Here is a 21,483-nt window from a genome sequence, read left to right on the forward strand (position 1 = left end):
AGCACAAACCAGGGGATATTTAGCATCCATACTCTTCACGATCAACTGCAAAATGTAAATTATAGACCCCATTTTTGGTACCTAAGTTAAATAAAACAGGGCATATAAAGACTTATCAAATCATCCTCAAAAATCTAGTGGGAGGGGCCGACATGTGTTTTGAATTAATAATAAAAACCACTCCCTTTCCTTCACAGCGCAACAATAGCGCTGTGCTTTGGAAGTACAGTAGGACACCGACAAGGCAGAGGCTGTTTCAAAAAAAGCTTTTATTGAAGTTCAATGCAAGCCAGTCGCATTTCATTACAACACCCAGATTTACAAAAAAAACAATTGTTTCCCTTTTTGTAAAACCTTTTATTCTGATATATAAATGACTATTTGAGTGTCATAAAATCCAAACCCCTCCTGAACATTATCACCCTGTTATCACAGTTGTCTATAGTAGAAAGAAAAATGAACTTTTTAATTATTATTTTTAATTTTGTGAGTTTTATCGCCTTTCTGGCCCTCATACGTCTTATAGCATTAGTATGTCTACATATTGTGAGCCACCCTCATTTGCTTTCTTTCCAAGAGTCAGATCAGAGGATTGAAGCCACACTTATTGTTTCTGTGTAAGGAGGGGGGGGGGCGGAGTTAACTAGCATAGCTTAGCATAAATACTGGAAGCAGAGAGAAAAAGCTAGCCTGGTTTTCTTCTTTCTAAAAATCATGCCTGCTAGGACCTCTAAATCGGACTATTTATGATGTTGTAATCTCACATTGACAAAAGTGTAATTAAAGGGAGTTATGCAACGTCATAATTTCTTGACAACAGTTTTTCTGAGACACTTAGTAGCACAGAAATGCTTGGTGGAGGAATAACGTTTGTTGGGAAACAGTTACAGCACAACTACCCTTCAAAACGCAAAAATCATCTGTTTTTACATTTCTATGTATGTATGGATTAAAGATAAGTTTTAATTAGTGAGCATTGTAAAGATTCATGCTAGCTGTTTCCCCCTGCTTCCAGTCTTTGTGCTAAGCTAGGCTAATCACCCCCCCCCCCTCCAGCTGCAGGCTTCACACAAACACACAGGAGTGATATCAATCTTATTTTCTGATTCACCAAAAGACAGTGAACAAACTCCTATTACGCTTCCGACCAGCTATTCATTTCTTTCACTTTTTCAATTTACAACAGCAAAAAAGAAAAAGTAAATGTTGCACACGATATAAAACCAAATTCAGACCGAAAATAAAGTCTTCAACTTTACTTCTTCAAACACAGACCACAGACCCAGTAGATGAAAAAGTCTTCAGAGGACCTGCTCTGAAATACCAAAAGATAAGCAAACTGATTTACTTTTTTTTTTTTTAATGTTTTTTTTAATTTTAATTTTTTACAATTTTAAGAATCAATAAAGTGCCATCCATTAGAAAAGGATGTGTCAATAATGTGTACATAATGCAAAAAACAAGTGGATATTTTTCTGTGTCCATAAAGTAGTGCATGGGAATGTAAACTTTTGAGGAGTCCGGATGGAAAACACCACTACTTCGGTCCAAATATGTGGTTAACAGCCCTCCTTTTTATTCGGCCCCGAGAGGTTTTGGTGGCTCGACAACAACCTCAAACACATTCTTTGCTTCCAGTACATTCGACAAGGCAAGACTTCAAATTCAATAATGGGTGTTTTCTTTCTTCTTTTTTTTTCATTCCCATTAATCTCATCTAGTTTTGAACTCTGATGTGTACAGTAAATTGTTTTAGGAATATTAATTTCCAGGTGAGCAGAGAGTGTATTAAAAGAGATACAAAAGTCTGTGCAGACACAGTCCATTTTCAGCTTTTAGTCCTTTAACTTCTTAACAACAGTTCAGTCTGTGGGAGCAGTTCTGTTTTCTACGTTTTAGGACGTCATCTCGGTTCATTTCATGTGGCCATGTCATTTCATCTGGGGAATGCCTCCTTTAAAGCCCCAACTTGAATCTGATTTGTTGCATTTTTTTTCATAAAGGTCTCTATTGTCTTGCACGATCCAGTAGAAATGGATTTAATGCATCTCCAGTCAAAATGAATGATATTCCTTGAGTTCATGTTTGACCACGATTCTTCAGCTTCTTTGTACCGGACGGATCACCGCAGACTCCATGTTCCTCTCTAGCGTCTCTTGGACCCAGCAGAAGGCGCCACAGTCCGCTGATGGGGGGTGTTGATGTGCTCATGGACGTACGGCAAGCCAGGAGGTCCAGGGGTCCCTGGTGGTCCAGTCGGCCCTACTGGCCCTCGTTCTCCCTTTGGTCCTGGTGGCCCAATGATGCCCGGTAGTCCTGCCTGACCCTGGAGCCCTTGAAACCCTGTGTTTCCTGGGGGGCCTTCTCTACCATCGAGGCCCACCTCACCTTTCTGGCCCTTCACGCCTCGTGGGCCCGGCGTACCGACGAACCCTTTTTCTCCTTTGACACCTGCTGCCCCTCTATTGCCAATTGGGCCCGGCTCACCTTGTGTTCCTCTGGGGCCAAGAGAACCCTTCTCTCCGGCGGATCCACGGCCTCCTATGGGGCCTCTGTCACCTTTGCCGCCAGTCAGTCCCATGGGTCCTTTTGAGCCGGTCTCACCACGGTTGCCTTTGGGCCCAGGTGGTCCAGGGGCACCTGTTGAGAAAAGATGGTGAGGTGAAGTTGAAAAATAAAGTGCTGTTCTGTTTGTTTGTTTGTTTTTTATCCACGGCAGACATCTACTGCACCTTTCACTATAGTGAAGTTCTTGATGAGCTGTGTGTGGAAAACATCCACCAGCTTCATCTCCTCCATCACCATGGACAAGTTCCTGACATCCACATCCAGTCGCATGTTCAGCAACATGTTCTGCTGCCTCAGCGTATCGGCCAAGTGGAGGAGTAACAAGACGGTGTTGTTCATGTTCTGCACAAAAGAGAGGAAGAGGATGAAGATGAAGGAGGAGACGGCGTAATAATAGATGAATAGCTTTGTTTTTCTTGTGTTTTTCACAACCTGTAGATCTTCTGTGTGTCTCCCGAGGCGACTCTGGCAGGACGAGCTCTCGATGTTGATGTACTTGTACATGCTCTGGACGTGGCTGACGGTGGCGTTGATGCTGGAGGAGATCGTGTCGATCTCCATGTCGATGGAGTTCAGACGGCTGTCCAAGGCAGAGAAACGCTCTCCCGTCCGGTTCTCGTAGTACCTGAAGAACACAGTTGAGGAGCGATAATACTCTTTTCGTGACAAAAATCAGGTCGCCACAAGGTTAACCAAATATTCTTTGTTTATAGCTTAGGTTCGGTTTTAAAAATTTAAGCCATCGAATTAGACTTGGTTTAACGTTAGGATCTGGAATTTAGGGTTATAATAAGCCTTCATATAGAGTTCATATAAATCCATGTAGCAGTACAATATGTATACGCATGTTACCTGGAATGGTAGTGAAGGTCATGCATGTTCTCCTCGTGTTCGTCCATGAAAGACGTCACATTGTCGAGCTGCATCTGCAGGTTCATCACCTGCAGGAAACACCAACACAGCTCTACACACGTGTGGATACTCACCGAGCAAATGCTTTTTCCTTGTCTTTGATCTTATCCGTACATCAACTACACAGGTAACCCAACACTTTCTTCAACTTTTAAAGTCCTTTAATGAAGCGTCATCACTTTCCAAAAAAACGTTGCTGCTGTGAAAGTTTAAATCGGTCCCCGAACTTGTGCTCATGTTCAAGAGAACACACGAGAAACTAAATTTGGGATTTTGGAAGATTAGACCAGTCGTTAAAGCTACGAATAAATAAACAACCTGACATTTTGTAGCTCAATACAAGGATATATAGAGACAGAAATACACAAGTTAGATCTGTTGTATTCTCTTTCAATGCTTCCTATGCAACCAGATCCGTTCCTGAACGTATGTAAACAGTAAGTCTGACCGAGCTCGCCCACTGACCTGCTGAGTCAGGTCGTAATACATGTCAACGGACATGGTGATCCTCTGGTGATCTGTGATGATGTTGTTCTGGAGGAAGCGCATGGTTTGCGTGGTGCTGCTCGTGTTGGACTTGATGGCGCTCAGAACTCGGCTGTAGTTCTGCCAGTCGCTGGTCAACTTGTGGAGGACCAGAGTCTCCTCGTCTGCTTTTCTCTGCAGGGCGTCTATCCACATTGTGCTGAAGACGCAGAGCGAGCACAGAGGACACGTGAGGGGAAGGGGATTAAACATTTGGCCGTGTTCACGTTGGTGTTTTTTTTTATTTATTGTTAGGAAATCATAAGATGGGAATATGTGATTGGATTGAAATGTCTTAAAAAGTGGATGGATTTCCAGGAAGTGTTGTATGGACATTCATGGTCCACAGAAGATGAATCCCAATAACTCAGAGCCAAAAATGCATGAACACTTTTACGTCAGAATAAAATGTCTCAACAAGTAGAGCTGGATGGTTTGCCGTGAAATTCGCTGCACACATTAATATCCCAATTTAGGAAAATTATACTTACTTTGATAATCCTCTCAATTTTCATTCAGCGCCACCATTAGGTCAAAATTTTACTTTGTTCAACACGTCGCTGTTGACACCAACGACATTCCCATCAGCCTCAGCTGTACTTTGTGTTAACGCTAATTAGAAAACATGAGCATGCTGACGTGCTGTGCTAAGATGGTGAACACTGTAAACATTGGAAATATTACGCTTGCTTGTGTCGGCACTGAAATCTCCGAGACTGAGTGTATCACAGTATCTGTGTTTATACTAAACATTACGTGTTCATATGTCTTCCCTCAGCTTTCTATTCACCTGAGCGCCACCGTCGTGTTCACTTGCTGTGCCGTGGCTTTGACGTCATACTGATCTTCCGACAGCATTTTCATCTTCTCTTCGGTTTCTTCGATAACGTCCTTCCAGCCCTCCACGCGATCCAGGTACCTTTCCAGAGACTGATTGAGAAGTTTGATTGACATGAGGTGGTTTTGAATGTCCCGGGTCAGCCGGTTGCTGGTGGCCTTTAAGGTTTCCTGTGTCTGGGAGGCCTGGTCCAGGACCTGAAGGGGACGGGAATCGAAGGGGGAGAGCTCAGAAATGGGGGATTTGCAGAGGGTTTACTGCTTTTCTCTGTTTTTGTTATTATTAACAAATTGATTATCTTCAGCTTTTGAGACTGCTGGTCAAACAACAAGTTCTGTGTTACCTGCTCCTGTCCGAGTATCATTCTCTGGATGTCTTCAAACTCTCTCTTCAGCTTGCTGATCTCCTCGCTGTACAGAGTCACATCCAGGCAGCCTGAACAGTTAGAGGTGGACCTCACGTCTAAGAGGAAAGACAGGAAGATGAGGAAGATGAAACTTTGAGGCTGGATGGATGACAGGTCTAGATGATGATATATGAGATACTAAATGGACGCTTATGGGGCAAGAATGAACTGAACAATGAACAATCCTTAAATTAATTTTACACAAAAAACATATCCAATATAAGCCATTATAAGCTTTTTCAGTGACATAAAGAAACCAGATTTGGACACTTCTGTACTTCTGTACTGTAACATACCAAAGTAGCTCTACTTGCAATACACTGGCATATCCTCACATTTTAAACTGATATGGCAAACTTGTGATTATTTACAGAGTCATACGAAAGTCCAAAAATGACTGTCTTTTAGTCCTTTTTTGGGTCTCCGCCAACTTCCATGGGAAATATCTGGCGCTCTAACCGGGCCTGTGTGCTGCTTGGAGGTGAGCCGATACTGCACAGTGGATTTTTAGAACTTTTTCACCAAAAGCAGCTGCCAAAAGCTGTCCCTACGAGAACAATTAGAATGAACCGAAACAGTGAAGTTGTGGGCCGGACAACTAAACGATGAGCTGAAAGTCGCTATTAAGATTCTTTAAGTTCAGGGGAGATGCAGAATTGGGTGATCTCTGTAGTTTTAAGAAATATTTAAAATCCCCCAAGTCAGAATGTAAATAAAATATTTACATTGTTCGCCAAGAAACTTGCAAAAACTTCTTTTTTTTGGCAGAAGTTCAGCTATTTTGTTTGTTTCCCCGTAAATATCTGAGGCTTACCAGAGTCAGTATAAAACAATGAGCATCTGTGAGTTCATGTGGTTACTTTACCCTCTAATCCTTGCTGGACCTTGGCGATCTTCTTGCTATAGACTGATTCCTCCTCTGACAGGTTGTCCACCTTCTTGAACACTAAAGACACAGAGAAGTAGCTCAAGTTTCGGAGAGATGTCAAAGGGTGACTCAATTACAAACAATTATTCCCTAATTTATGTTTCAGAGGAGGAAGAAACACGATGTACTGAGCTTTAAGCTGTCACAGTTTTGCTTTTGGGGAAATGGGGAATTAAACCATTAGATTAAAACAAGTAAAAACATCAGGGGAGGAAAAAAAAAAGGTACGTGTACGATAACCCTGCAAGCTGCCGAGGGGATGCAGAGATGATTAACATCAGCAGTGCCGTGCTGTTAATAGGAAATGGGAAGCATTTAAAGGAGGAAAAACAGGAAGTTGCAATTTAAGCCCTGACAATAAAACACGTAACGTTTTCATTAGCTAACAAACGTAACCAAAACACTGATGAACGATGGTTTAGCCAGCTGGTCAGGTCCTGCTCCCCCAACATATTTCCCCAGAGAGCGACAACAATTTAAGGAGTGTGTGAGCTTTTGTGTGTACAACTTTACATTCACGCTGTGTGTGCTGTGTGTTTTCAGGCATTTTCAGCATCCTAAACTCTGACCCCGAGGAGTAATGAAGACCTGTTCCATGTCGTGTGTTTGCATATATAAATGCTTCCACATGCGTTCTGCACATACCACCTGCTAACTGTGACAGTGACGCCGAACGTGGCTCGTAGCTTCTGCTACAATGTGTGCAACGATGCTTAAGGAGCAATTAAAGTATTTAAATATATTATTCTGAAAATGTAAATCCTCCACTCTCTATTTCTGGCTATGATTTGCATGTCCCACAAATCTTTCCTTTCATGCAGCAATGAGTTAAAAATGTATTTTCTTCATTCCACATTTGTTATTTAACAGATTTTTTGCAGAACAGATCATTTGTTATGAAACAGATGCTCAGCAGGGAATAGAAAATCAAAGGTTCGTGTTTTTGCTTGTGTCGTGAAGTTCGGGGTTGCAGCCAAGTGCAATATTTTTTCTGTTGATACCGAAGCTTTTAGTGCTCTGCTGTTGTACAGCTGTTGTTGATGCAGAGCTAAACTAAGTGCTGTTTCTGCTTATGAACCATTTCAAAATATCTTAATCTGTCATTAATCTTTTTGTTTGAAAAATGACTGAAACAATGACCAGAAATAGCTGTGGATTCATTTTTCTTGTTTAAATGACAAAATAATTGACTAGCTGTGGCAGCTTTATTATTATGACAAGACCTTAACTTATCAGATTTAAGTCCCTGTAAGTTCTTTTTGTTAGTTGACTCAAAATGCGTCTGCTCTTTGTACAAGTTTCAGGTCCAGTTACCCAATTGTGTTACAAAGTATCACAAGTGAAAGAACATAAATTAAGTTCCCATAAGTATGACACAAGACATGATAATAAATATAGACACAGTCAACAAAATAGATAAATAGATACCTGCCCTAATTGTGAATAATCCAATTTAATATTTTAATGTGCAAACAACTGATAAATGGTTGATAAATGATTCCTGTCAATATATTTGTGAAAACGATGGATGCTAGCAACATAATGTTCATCTGAAACCACTTGTGAACTTGCAAAAGTTTCCTGCATGTGCAAAGATTGCCTGCACACAGAACAAAACTGGGTTTTATGTTATGTTTTGTACCTGCGTACAGGACTGTGTGTGATGTGGCCTCACTCCCTCCTCTGAGCCCCCCTGAACGGTAGTAAAAGATGAAGATTTACGGCTTTCAACCGGCTGATGTTAATGTAAAAAGCATCTGTTGGTGCCGAGCAGCTGTCAGGTAAAACATGGCACGCAGAACCCTTTACCACATTCATTTGATCTATGGGAATTAAATGGGCTGTGTTTTATTAGGGCGAGTAAAAAGTAAGTAGAGAAGTCCGACCTATTCCCAGAACAAGCCTGCTTCTCGCTCCTCATAATGCATGTGTCAGCATTAATCAGTGTAAATACCTGATGGATCTTAAGGCTGGACGCAGCAAACCTTAGTGCGTCTCAATCAATTTCATTTTAGGCTGCAGAGTGAAAATCAAAAGTCAAACTGAGCTCACCGAGTGACGCCAGCACTGCGACAGTAATGATGAGAAATGCGACAAATCCGTAGAGGACTTTGACGGCCAGCTGGAGAGAGTGGCTCTGCTGGCACCTCACGCAGCCACCTCTAGAACGACCTGGATGCCAATCAAATCAATGTAAACAGACAGAAAATCAATGTGTGTGAAGTAACGACTAAATATAAATCATAAACAGATTAGCTCTTGCTGCTTGGATATGAACGTAACCAGCATGTGGAAGAAGTAGCAGTACAACAATATGAAAACGCAGATGAGCCAAAACATTCGTGAGTGACTTTGACGAGAGCCGAATCACTAAGGGTCAGGCGACTGATGATCAAAGCGTCTCTGAAACGGCAAGGCTTCCCAGCTTCCAGTTGGCAGTGATGAATGTCCGAGCCTCAGGGTGTTGGGGGATGTGCTGGAGGAAACAGTTTGCAACTTACTGGACTTGGAGTTCGTCCCTCAGTGGGTCAGAGCAGTTTTGGTAGCTCGCAAAGCCAGTTTTGGCTCTTCGGTGTCATAGCATGACAGTAGAGATTTTTTTTTTTTTTTTAAATGTCTGTTTGATGTTAGATTTCTGTGCATGTGGCCCTCACCTCTAAATGAAGGCATTTCCTCCTCCTCTCCAGTGAAGTCCTCCTCTGAAGAACGAGAAAAGTTGCATACAACATCATGTTTTACCACTAATGCAAATCTTTGTTCAATGGATGTCATTTTATCAATACAAAATATCATCACATCATCAACATATAGAGGAATACACTTAAAAGCATGCATAATGCAACCTTCAAGTCATAAGGGATGGATGATGGTGATGGCTAATATTTCCATATTTGCATTGACAATATTAATTCATATCCTTTTGATAGTTTGGTTTTCAGGGACTTTGGTATTGTTAAGCAGATCTGCGGTGATGATTATTATGAAATTACAAAGTTTTTAAATCACTGTTGCATGGCGAGACTTCACAATAAGACTCAGTATGCAATATTTGATACCCAGAATCCCCTGTAGAGCCAGTAGGTCAATTTTGATCCCAAACATATTTCACAAACCTTTCTGGAGTTAACGAGCAGACCAATGAACTGATCAACCCCCCCAAAGGAGCTGATTGGCTCCTGATATACTGAAATTGAGAGGATTTGCTGTCACTGAATCTTTGTGAACCCTTTTGTAACAAGTGCTTTCCCAAATCCCATATTTATGATCCGAATGCTGATTGCACCTTTTTGAAGTTAAAAAAAACCCAAACTGTAATTATGATAACCCCTCTATGACATGAATGCAGCATAAGGATCTTGTTTCTCTCTCTGAGACCAGTTAAACTGGTTTCTCATGACAACTATTAAACCTGAACCTCAAAACCGACTTGTCAATTTGTGCGTACAGCATGTGTACATGTGGAAATAACTGAGGGTTGACTGACAATCATGTATAATTAACTGGTCGACATTCGTGGCTCTAGGCTCGGACCAACAGCACGGATTGATCATTACCTTTGAAAAGATGGTTCTCGTATCCACCATAGTTGTCTGCCAAAGAGAAAGAAAGAGAGAAACAAAGCAGACATTTAAAAAATGAAGTTGACTGAAACTCAATTCTGCTGGAGCCACCAACAACTTTTATTACTTCTACCATAAATCACAGAAACCAGCTGCCTCGCAATCCATCCTCCCCCCCCCCCCGAAGTCCCTGCGTTGTACTGAGTGTGTGCAGCATGAGGCTGTTATCTCAGAAAAATGCATGTCTGTGCTCCGCTCACATGTTTTTCTCTAAATTGTTGCTCACTCAGGAGAAAACAGCCCCACAGCGTTGCAAAGTACGAGAGCAGATGTGGGTTTTGTGCACCGATTCTGGAGGGAGTATCGTGTGTGTTGTGAGTCTGAGGAGGTTGTCATCGCACGCTGGAAAAAAGGCCGCAGTTGAACATGACAGAATATAACCAGAGGGTCTAATAAACCAAATAAATCCAGTTTACTTTAAAGTTCCCACAATGCATTCGACTTCGTGTTTTCATAGCTGCATGCTAGCCGCAATGGATTTTATACAACACGTCATTAACTGTACGCCGTCCAACTCCACACCTGAGGCACCGCGGGACTGGAGGTGGACGTTTGGGAAACAGTCGGACCACAGGGAGACATTTTTCTTTTAAAGGGTTTGACGGGTTGCCGAGTAGCTGAAGAGAGACACTTGGAGACGTTACCATGCTGGCATTTATGCAAACAGTGTCAGACTGCTGAAACATTGTCATGCACCTAATCGTACTGAAAACGTTTTCTTTCCTTTGCACCTGAAAGTCTTTCACTTTGCATTCATGTTTCTGAGACAGATGTGGCACAACTCGGTACCATGTCATACATGTTATAGACCTGTCAGTCCACTAGAGGATGCCGTGTCAGGTTCACGTTTTGCCTCGCCCATAGGTGTGAAAAGTAAATTCCCCTCAGATTAGGCACCAAAAGTCATTAGTAGGTGTGAGTATTAAATATTGACTTTAGTAGGTGTAGGTTCGAACTGCAGGTCTGAAATGTTCCATGTGAGACTCACCTGTCCATCATGTGACTCGTTAGGGTCATGAGGGTTTCTTTCACTCTTTCAAACCATTAATCTTCCCTGGCTGAAATGTGTCCACAAATATATCCTCAAATGAGCGTCCCTCGTCCTTCAGATGAAGGTGGACTGCTGAGTTGGCTCTCCTGTGTCGTCCCATACGCTTGTGGACCAGTTGTTTTGTTTCCTCGATGTACAAGTCTGAGCATTCCTGACTGGACTGAAGTGCATACACTACATTGCTCTGCTCTGCGCCCTTTAACAAATACAATGTTTAAATTGTGTTTTAATACAGGGGGAATTAGTTCATTTCATGAGATCAGGCTTTTCCATTCAGTCTTTCCATATCGTTTCACCGTTTGCTGTAAATCATCCGTTTCTTGGCATTGGATGACAACAACTAACCATGCAGATATTATCTGTTTTCAGGCATATTTTGGTTAGAATATTAATGTGTCAAACAGTACACACTTGTGTAATTCAAGAGAAACTGTGCCATCGTTGGAATCGCTTAAAGTAGTTTTAACTTAATGCACAAGAAATCTGCTGTCCTCCCCTAAGGGAGCAAGTTTGAAACTTTCCAGAGACACTTCTGCAGCCCACGTGATGATGACTGGATCTGAAAACACAGGTTTTCAATGGAGTACTGCTTTGAGCAAACATTATTGAGACAGAACGAGTCAGAAGTTGCACTTCTTACTGGAAATGTTGCTAAAACCTAATAAGCAGATGCTTAAAGAGCTGTTTGGTCTGACTTTGTGTATTTTTTTTACACGCTGAAAAATCAGCGTAACTGTGAACAAACTGTGGGTTTACTGGTTTAAACTTCATTTTGAGTCTTCTTATTCTGTTTTATTTAATTTCCCAAGCCAACACAAAATGTTGCAAAATTTCTGAAACTAAAATGTCTGATGTGGATCGATTTCTGTGGTTAACCACATCATCAGCTCAACATGGCCTCTGATAGTGGAAAAAAAACTCAAGGGAAATGATTGACAGGTGAATGCAACCAGCAGCCGCTTCCCAGCATGTCTGATGAAGGTTTGGGGGTCAGAAACTTCTGGTTGTACATTTCTTCAGGTTACAGATACAGACCTGTTTTAGTACAAACCTGTAAACACCTTCTCTGGCTGTTGGCTCAAATTCAAAAGTAAACCTCAAATAACCGTGTCCTAGTCACATATTGGGACAGGTGGTGGAGCAAAGAGGGATGAAATGAGAGGATATGAATTTTAGGTTAGGTAAAACCAAATAAAGAAAAATGAAATCATAAGATATATTTCCAGAAACAATGTTTTGATAGTACACTAGCGAATGCAGCGATGAGGTGAATGTTTATATGAGTCAGTGGTGGAACAGCTGAGGTCAGGTCTGGGTGGACGAGTCACAAAACACTGAGGTTGACATAATGAGGGAGGGAGGAGGGAGAGGAAAACGGGAGGAGAGGTGGAGAGTGAAAGAGAGAAAGAAGTGCAGGTCCACACAGAATATTTTACTGCAGAAAAGCACGGAAGGACGAGGAGACGGCTGACCTGCACATCCAGGGTTAGACTGACGGATACCTCACGCCAATAAAACATGACAACAGAGGCGACAGCTGTGTGGAGCTTCTCTAATTTGATGAGGCCAGTGGCAAGAAAAACATCACATAACAACGACCCGCAGCTGTAATATTAATTGTAGGAGGAATTGTATTTATTATTTGGCACCAACTGGTAAAAGCTGCATTAATAGATATTTTTTTTAGCAACACTTTACTTTGTTAAGGACTACACTTCCTCCTTTGGACACCCTTCACTTCTCAAGATGCCCTTTTAATTTATTTCAACGACATTACAGTGTGTTATAATTTGTCAACTCATTGTGTAGCTACTTATAATGCTATATTAGGGTGACCCTCAGCTCTATCGACCATTTTACTACCGTTCAGCTCTTTGTTTTGGTTTTATGACACGCAACCTTTCTGTTGTGGTTCACTCTCACCATCAAACAGCAGCAGGCAGATGTTTCCAGCAAATAGCAAAACTCACTGAAGAATAACAAAGTAGTTAGTGAACCCTGTGGAGCGTTTAGCAGCTTAAAAGCCAGATAATAATGAAAAAAGGTGGCCAAAAACACAACATAATAAATGCTTCGTATCTCCCGGATGTGTAAATAGGCTTTTGTTTGCTACAGTAATATTTATCAGCTTCATAAAGTGAAAACATACTGTACATTGCGGTTACAGCTTGTTCTGCAGACCCCAAGTGCCCGAAGGACTAAATTTAACTTCTGTGAAATGTATAAAAAGATGCCAATAAAAATATAAACTCGTGACTTGTAATAGAGACAGTGGCACAAGTCGTGAGAGTGCGGTAAGATTGAAATAACAACAGTTTTCATGTCCCAATCTGGTCTAAATTCTGTTTCAGAGACTTTCCCACCCTGATTAAAATACATTTCTGGGGCAGATACTGAATTCCAGTAACTTTTTTTTTTTTTTAACTTTGTGGTATAAAAATGTCCAGACTGAACTGTTTGAATGTCAGCACATTATTTGTTATTGGAAGCTAAAATTCAAAATATCACAATCAGTATTCACCCTCAAACATCCACCGGCTACACGGTTATGTTTCTCCTCCCTTCGCCTCCCTCCTCCCTTTCACTTTTCTCTCGTCGTGTTTTCACAGCTCTCGGTGGAAAAAGCCCTCATGTCTGTCTCGTTAGTGAGGAAGTCAACCTGTCCAACACACACAGAGCAGAACTGAGCTAATCTGACAGCAGCACAACACAGTCCTGCCAGGTCACACCTATACAGGCAGGCAAAGCACTGTGGAACTACGAAAAGGTATATTTGGTTCAGTGGAAAGATTTGTGTTTGAGAATTTGTCGTGCTTCAACAATCAACAACCCAAACGGTCTGAACGTCGGTACAGCAAAAGCATTTTCCCCTCAAATTACACAAACATCTACCGAAACCATTCAGGCAACAAACTTTGCTTTCCTTTAACCGGGTGGGATCTGAAACCACCCCGCAACAAGGTCTTCATCTAACTTGTGTGAATTTCTTCAAACAAACTGTATCAACGGAGAGAAACACCTTCAGGGTTTGAAATAACTGCTGCGAAGTGGATAAGGAAGACGAAAAACAAAAACATTTCTGCCCAACAAAATTATACTTGCTTTTATCTTCTACCGCTGCAGGTCCCTCAATATTATTCAAAACATTATTTCTTTTGGACCTAAGCACCGACAAGTCAATTCTTAGGAAAATTCAAGGATTTACTTTGATGCTACATCTCCCTTATTCGCAGCTAAAATTGTATGTAAATTGCAGCCAGACAAGGATGTTATATGTGATGATTCTGTGGCAAGTTTTTCATTACTTCCACTGTCAGCAACACTATCAGCACTTGGCAGTCAAAATATCTTCAGGTTAAGAAAAGATCATACGGTTTTTACAATCAGGCAACTAAAACACTTGTGTGGTGTAGTTATGGTTATGGATGCAAAGTTGGACATCAACTGAGGGACCAGAAAAAAACTCTGATGTGCTGCAGTAAAGATGATTTACAGACTCAAACACAATCCGGACCGCCAAACCCGAATTACTTATGTAATGATATCCGATCCAAGGGACTTGTGTACCAGGAAATGCACTTAACTGTAACAAGAAGTAAATGTGGTATCAATATGTTTTTTGTGGGAAAGGCTTGAAAAATGTGTTAAATAAAACCCAGCAAAATGTAACGTTGCCAAACATGTTCCCAAAGCACTGACCGAACAGCGGATAATTCAACTGAAGTCCAACGCGGTCAGAAAATGACCATATTCCCATGCTGTGCCCAGAGTACTTGTGACAAATTGTATTATACAGCTATTAAATCTTATTTTGACACCTGGTATCTTAGTTTTGTAATTTAGCTGCAGAGATTAATACTGTAAGTACTGTAATACGATCGAATGTTATTCCGATTACACAGTTTGTGTTTGAATAGTTCACGCCCTCAAATTGAGCACGAATAAGAAAAACAACTTTGGCGAAATAGGAACTACACAACATGGCCATGAGTATGTGGATACGTCAACATTACACCCACATGTGATTGTTCAGCATCTCCTTCCGAAGCCAAAATCATGAATCTGCAGCTATAACAGCAGCCGCTCATCTGGAAAGTTTTTTTTTTTGGTCCCATTCACACAAAGGTCCAATACTGAGAAATAAGTCTGTGGTCCTGTTCATCCAATAGGTGCGGAAAGGTCAGATGTTGTGTTCGAAATGACATACTTCTCTTAGTACACTAACAAATGATGCTCTTACATATTAGGACTATTACTTGTGTAGCGCAGGAATTTCGACAGGGTAGTGTTGTTTCAAATCGCACACTGCTGTTCGGCACCGACCACAAATAACCTCAGCATGTGAACACGTCACCCGCCAAAATATCTGCAGTTTTAAGTATTTTTCCCAGAAATGAATGTGTTTTTGGGTCAGCACACTCAATAAACACAAAAAGAAAAGCTCTTGTCTTCAGGAACAGCGGCAGGAACGCCTTATTTTGAAAATTCTTCGCCTCGATGGTCCCGCCCCTTCCTCTACATAGCCCAGATGCGATTAACACTTCTTTGTTGGACCGTTGTGCGTGCATCATCTGAGTACTGCATGTTTCTGTACTTGACAGTATGAACGCACTTATGCACTCAAAATAGTGAATGTTAGTACACAAGTAAACCATTTGAAACACAGCAAAGGTTTTCGACACCAAACTGGGAAACCCATTTCTTGATGATTGGCATTGCGCATGGAGGTATTGTATATTTGAATCTGGAAAAGGACTGCTCTAAACTGTGTTGAAACGTTACTCTGTGCTTTCCCTTAATCAAGCCCAAACCGAAGAAACCAGCCACGGACAAAAAATACATGAAAGTATGCAGACATTTTTGTCTGCATACTTTCGACCTATCGTATAACTATGAAAAGCAACATTTTCTTCATGTGAATACCTTATCTGTCTGGTAAAGTATGTGCGTATCAGGCACAAGACAAGAATCTAGAGAGCACCGGTTGTATTGTGCAAACAAGATGAAGAAATATCATTTTTTAGGATTTCAGGGGCCCATTTGTTGAGCTTTTAGTTGGTGTGATTGCTCAGTCATCATTCTGTATGGTACTGCATGTGGGCCTCACGTCCAGATGGTGTACAGTGGCCGGCCACAACACCTATGAAAACATCAGGGCCGGCAGCAGGTTAAAATAGCACGGACAGAACAGGAGACAGACATGTTACAGGCTGTGTTTGAGCACCTTTCTAAACATTTCTGATTTCTAATCTGTTCCATAAGAGAACCTTTCAAAAATCTAAATTTAAATAACTGAATGCAAATTTAAATATCTTTTACCATTGGACCTTTGGTGTTTGCGATCGCAGCGCCAAGCCTGTACTTGAGTCATCTAACCATCAGTACCACTCTATGTTTGTGGTTCCTCTGGTGCGGTTTCTCTCAGGGGGGTTTTGGACTTTCCAAACCCCTTCCTCACCCTCTGCCTCCCGCCTACTCCCCCTCTGGACTTTACTTTCGACTGACGATTGTGCAAATTGTTTCCCTTGGTGAGAAACATGCCCTGAATGTCCTCCGACCTCACCACATCACTCGCTCCATGAAGGGATCTACTCAGCAAATAAAGATGCCGGCTCGACATAAAGATGTATGGATTCAACACGGCTTACTGATGTTCTCTTTTCCTACGTTTGTTCATTGATGTTAGTTTGACCAGAAAATCTCACTGAAGAAGCCTTAAGTGAAAGCAGAGTCCAGAGATGGGCTCGGCTCCAGGTCAGAGTGGAGGTCTTGACCACAACTCGCAAAGCCAAACGAGTCCCCTTTCCAAACCTCTTTTGACATCTCAGCCATTTAGGTGCCCTCCGACAGGAATGTGTAGTCTCCTCACAAGACTATAAACCCCTGGTATGATGTTGCTGCAGACTGCGAAGCTGAAGTTAAAGATGAGCCACTACAAGAGAATGTTCTTTTATTGTGGCCTGGCAGTGAAACAGGAGATTTTCGGAGTCATGATGCCATAAACACATCGAGGCTTTCTGAGGACTAAACGGCTTTGGACAGCTGTGCTGAGACACAGAGACAAGCCTGGTGAGGTTTACAGGGCTGCGAGGCCGAAGGGCGTGTACAGTATCCTTTAATGCTTTATTTTCAAGGCCTTTTTGGTATTTACTTTCTCTCAAATTTTACATTGCGATCACCGTTTCAGAACTACTTTCCACAGAGATTCAATAAAAGTAAGGATGAAAAAACTTTTTTAAAACAAAGGTTAAATATCTGGTTCAAGTATGTGAACACCAGCCAAGTCCTTGCATGAAATACCGGAACATTATTTCTTCTTAATCATCCGGGAGTCGGTTGCACCAGCTGTTTTCTAGCTGAAACGTAGCCAATGCATTCGTTTTTGCTGAATGGTAATTTGATGAGTTAAAACAAGTTTGCTCCACACAAAATAGTTGTTATGTAAAGTTACATGTAGACATTGTTATCGAATATAACGTGGAACAAACTAGCAAAACTAACGGTAGCTCACCAGCAAATCGCCTGTTTATCTTAACAGATAAAGAAAATGGAAATTGCTAAAAAAAAAGAAAATATTTTACAATGTTCTGAGAAGATTTTAAGTTAACATTCACAAAAATACTACAACTTACCTCAAATTGCAATTTTATGTCAATAATGGCTAACAATATAGAATTACCTAGGTTAGCATAAGGGGTACATCCCGCTTGATCTAAAAGGATGCCGCCAGTTCTTTTAACATTAAAAAAAAAACATTTTGGTGTATAATTTGTGGTGCAACATTATAATTTTTAAAATAAGAACAATATGCCCTATAGCATCAACTATGAAAAATACACCCAAAACAAAAGTATTTTGGCATAAGTGGCCATATAAGTAACATACTTCAACATCACCTGATTGTCATAAAAAAGTTAGATGAAGTGAACAAAAACTAGTTGAAAAATAAACAGCTACTCTTACTTATCAAACTAATGATTACGTTAATGTCTTAATTTAAAAATATATTTAAATCAACATTTTTGCACTGCTATGTTGGTAAAAAAAACCAAGAATGAAGTCCAGGAGAAACATTTAGATTACGAATCCAAGCTGGTAAAAACCAACGATGAATTGCTCTCGGCACACAAAGAACAAGTCGATTCAGACATTCAGTCTCCTCGTTCTGCTTTCAGTCCAAATTCAAGATGCTTTGACTGTAATGTTATTAAGCTGCAACAGCAAAATGGCATCGGAAACCAGAAAATCTGTCTTTCTCTGGGCCTCCTCTTCGCTCACTCTTTCCTTTTCCTCTGCCAGCTGTACACCTGTCTCCTGTCCTCCCGTCTACCTCCCCGTTCCCCAGCTCCCCTCTCCTCGACAGCCGTGTTAGGAATGCGTGAGGCAGCATGTTTTGCCCGAACATGTTAGCATGTTCGGGCAAGCCTGGAAACCACATTAACAGACCTCCTGTACTGTTTGGCTGTGGGCTGTACTGTATATGCCCCTGGAGTTAATTTGCTGTGTCGTCTCGTGGCTCATGTGAAGTCTCTCCCACTCAAGGCTCAATATACTCGTTAGAGTTTAATCTGATTTCTGTATATCTCTACTTATGAACCAAGACGTTTATTCATTTTTTTTCCCTCTTGCAACATAGGGGAAATTTTAACACACTTTTTCATAGTAAACTTTAATTCAAGTTTCATCGCTTAGACATTTTAAGAAAACAAAGACTGCACTTAAATCTACAACCAATGTAAAAACAAAAGCTAGCAATAAAACATAAATAATACATTTTCAGCTACTTTCTAACGTTGACATTGTCGATTTCAAAAGAGCTTTTTGATTAGTTGTCAGATTCTGAAAATCAGTCCAGGATAAGATTTGCACCAACCTAAAAGTGGAGGCTAATTTATTTCAGTGGCACCTCCATCCAAAATTTGTGATAAGTAAACTAATGCACTTTGTCTTTTAACTTTTTTGCTGTGTGATCTACCCTGAAGTACAACGTGTAGTACCACTAGGTGGCAGATCTGAGCATTTTCATTGTGCATCACGTGATGATTGCACGGTTGCTGTAGTAACATGGTTTGGCCACGAACCAGCACAGAGTTGAACAAGTTACTTGACAGGCAGACCCTGCAGCAGTTTGAAGGGATTTACTGAATATTCCAGCAGCAGATAGCTTTGCCTCAGTAAGCATACCAGCTGTTTGAAGAAAACTTCCAAATGTATAAACTTAGACAAATCGAGTGACCAGCAGTAATGGTCACTCAGCGATGCTTGGACAATTGCTGTTTGCTGGACTATTTCTAACATTATCTGACAATATTTTCTACTTTCTGAAAAAAAAAATACATGAAAATAGTATTCAATACTATGACTAATACACGCAAATCAGCTAACTTTCAAACACAACAAAAGAAGATATTTTCTGCCATTTATTCGATGTAGGTGAGGTTAGCACAAAGGCCGACTACCTTCAATAACGGATGAACACTCCCAAATCAGAATTACTTTTGTTTTTAATCTCACATTGCTTGAATGCATGATTCAAACGTCACCACCACAGAAACCTGAAATATCATCAAAACAAAATCACACACTGGCAAACAAATGATCTGCAGGAATTTGTTGGCCAATACACTGGTTAAAAGGGATAATGAACAACAGGGGGAAGCAGCTTTTAGTTTAACAATAGTAATAATTTCAGCAACAAATCCATCATATTCCACTAACTGTTGGTGATGAATTTGTCAACACTTCTCAACATCTTTTCAAGCTGTTAATCCTCTGGTGGGAGGTTTTATCCTGCTCCTTCTCCTTGTTATCCCCCCCTTCACCCACTGTATCCTCCCATCTCTGCCTCTCACGCTGCAGGTCTGGGATCCATGTACGAGTCCCTGCCCTCTTCAAAAAGCCGCTGGCAGCTCTGCTTTTATGCCGTGTTGTGAAAACTCTCAAATTCAACTCTTGTGTTTTCACTCTCCCTCTTTTGAGGGGGATATTAAGTCAATCTGTGGCAGATCGGCAGGGCTAGAGACCATTTTATGTTTCATGAAACAGGGCTGCGGTGTGCGCACACACACACGCGCGTGCACACACACACACACACACACACACACACACACACACACACACACACACACACACACACACACACACACACACGTACAGCGATTTGAAGCTGACTGATCAAAGTCTCACGTCCAACAACAACAAACGCACACTTTCTCAGGATCCGCACTGCCAAGTTTCAGGGCTGATGAGAAGCATATGTGATCACTGGTGCCCTGTGCAGGTGCCTTCCTGCCACCAGGACAGATAGTGTTCCCATAAAGTGTTTTTCACACTGCAAATTCATTTAGGAGTTGGTAGGGAGGGATTTTTGCATGACAAGAAAGCAGAAAGGTAGAGAGTGGATAAAAGTTTTAAAAAAAAAGTTAAAAAAAAAAAAAAAAAAACTGCAAAGATGCAACACTTAAAAGAAAGTCAATTTACCTTTCATGATGTCTGGCTCCAAAATACTGTGTTAAAAAGTTGGTCCTGTTTTGCTGATGCTCGGGCCAAAGTTGGTGTTGATTGCTGCACTCTATTTTTCCCCCACAATGCAAGCGCGGAGGAAAATCAAGAAGTAATCAGTAGTTTACGTTCGAGGTGCCAGCCGGCTCAGTCGTGCAACATGTTCCAGTTTTTGCCAGGAGAAAACCCAAAAGTCCCAAAGTGTCTTACTTCCACAGATCTGGAAACTGGTGCAAAGCAAGCAGAGAAGAGGATTCACCCACATCCAGAATGACAACAAAATAAAATCACCTCTGCAACTTAAAAAAAAAAACAACAACTGATTTCTAGATTATTTCCAAAAATCTTAAAAGGTCTGTCATATCTGAATAAAACAAGTCAAAGCTCCTCTAAGTTTTGAACATGTGTGTTTGCCTGCAGCTCTCTGGCATCATCCCTCTCCCTTCCAGAGCTTGAGAAAGCTAAACCTCCTCAGACAGAAACCATGTGCAACTTCACAGAGGGAGGGAGGGAATAAAAACGGAGTGAGGAGGGATGAAGAGAGGAAAGAGGACTGGTTGGAGAGGCAGAGAGAGAGAGAGAGAGAGATGGGAGGGGAACAAAGAGATTGGAAAATGAGGGAGGGAGTGGAAATGGGACAGCGTGAAAAAACAAAGAAGAAAAGGGAGGGGAAGAGAGCGGCGGGGAGGGTCCATGTGTTTTGTTGAAAGTCAGTTTTGTGGCCGAGGCTAATTGCTAACAAATGTTTGAACATTGTGGAAGGGGGCACCTTGAATATCTGTGGTGGCTTTGGCCTGCGAGACACGAAAAAAAAAAAAAAAAAAAAAAAAAGAAGTTTTCTACGCACACACGGCAACGCACGTGTCAAATCTGTAATCACTGTCTGGCAGCGGTCTCGCAGCCTTCTCAGCTCGACCACCGGTGTGTTAGACGAACAGCAGGTGTAGTTCTCGCACCGAAACGCACATCCGGCCATCCAGCTGACGAGGCAGCGCCGGCAGCTGGATGGCAACTTTGAATTTAAGCTCCTTTATTTCCTCTCGTGCTCACTGAGGCATTTTAATATGGCCGTGTACTATTAGATAAACAGATGGGGTATATTGCCGACTTTAGTTGGTGAAAGACGGGGCTTTA

General features: G+C 41.4%; 1 protein-coding gene across 1 annotated transcript; it reads right to left on the reverse strand.

Annotated features, from left to right (window-relative positions):
- Positions 1 to 251: 251 nt before the first annotated feature.
- On the reverse strand, positions 252 to 20,841 carry scara3 (scavenger receptor class A, member 3). The gene is made up of 12 exons (XM_069722342.1): positions 20,329 to 20,841; positions 9,732 to 9,767; positions 8,832 to 8,876; positions 8,230 to 8,349; positions 6,115 to 6,195; positions 5,187 to 5,305; positions 4,796 to 5,040; positions 3,946 to 4,165; positions 3,421 to 3,509; positions 3,001 to 3,193; positions 2,733 to 2,910; positions 252 to 2,640 (listed from the first exon to the last, which is right to left on the reverse strand). Exons 1-12 carry the CDS (start codon positions 20,333 to 20,335, stop codon positions 2,147 to 2,149), a joined length of 1,827 nt encoding a protein of 608 aa, XP_069578443.1. The 5' UTR covers positions 20,336 to 20,841; the 3' UTR covers positions 252 to 2,146.
- Between the last annotated feature and the right edge of the window lie 642 nt (positions 20,842 to 21,483).

The sequence above is a fragment of the Brachyistius frenatus genome, unplaced genomic scaffold (assembly GCF_029030835.1).
Source record: "Brachyistius frenatus isolate BFR_SWC_R1_liver_20210118 unplaced genomic scaffold, ASM2903083v1 Contig_286, whole genome shotgun sequence".
Taxonomy (NCBI): Eukaryota; Metazoa; Chordata; class Actinopteri; family Embiotocidae; genus Brachyistius; species Brachyistius frenatus.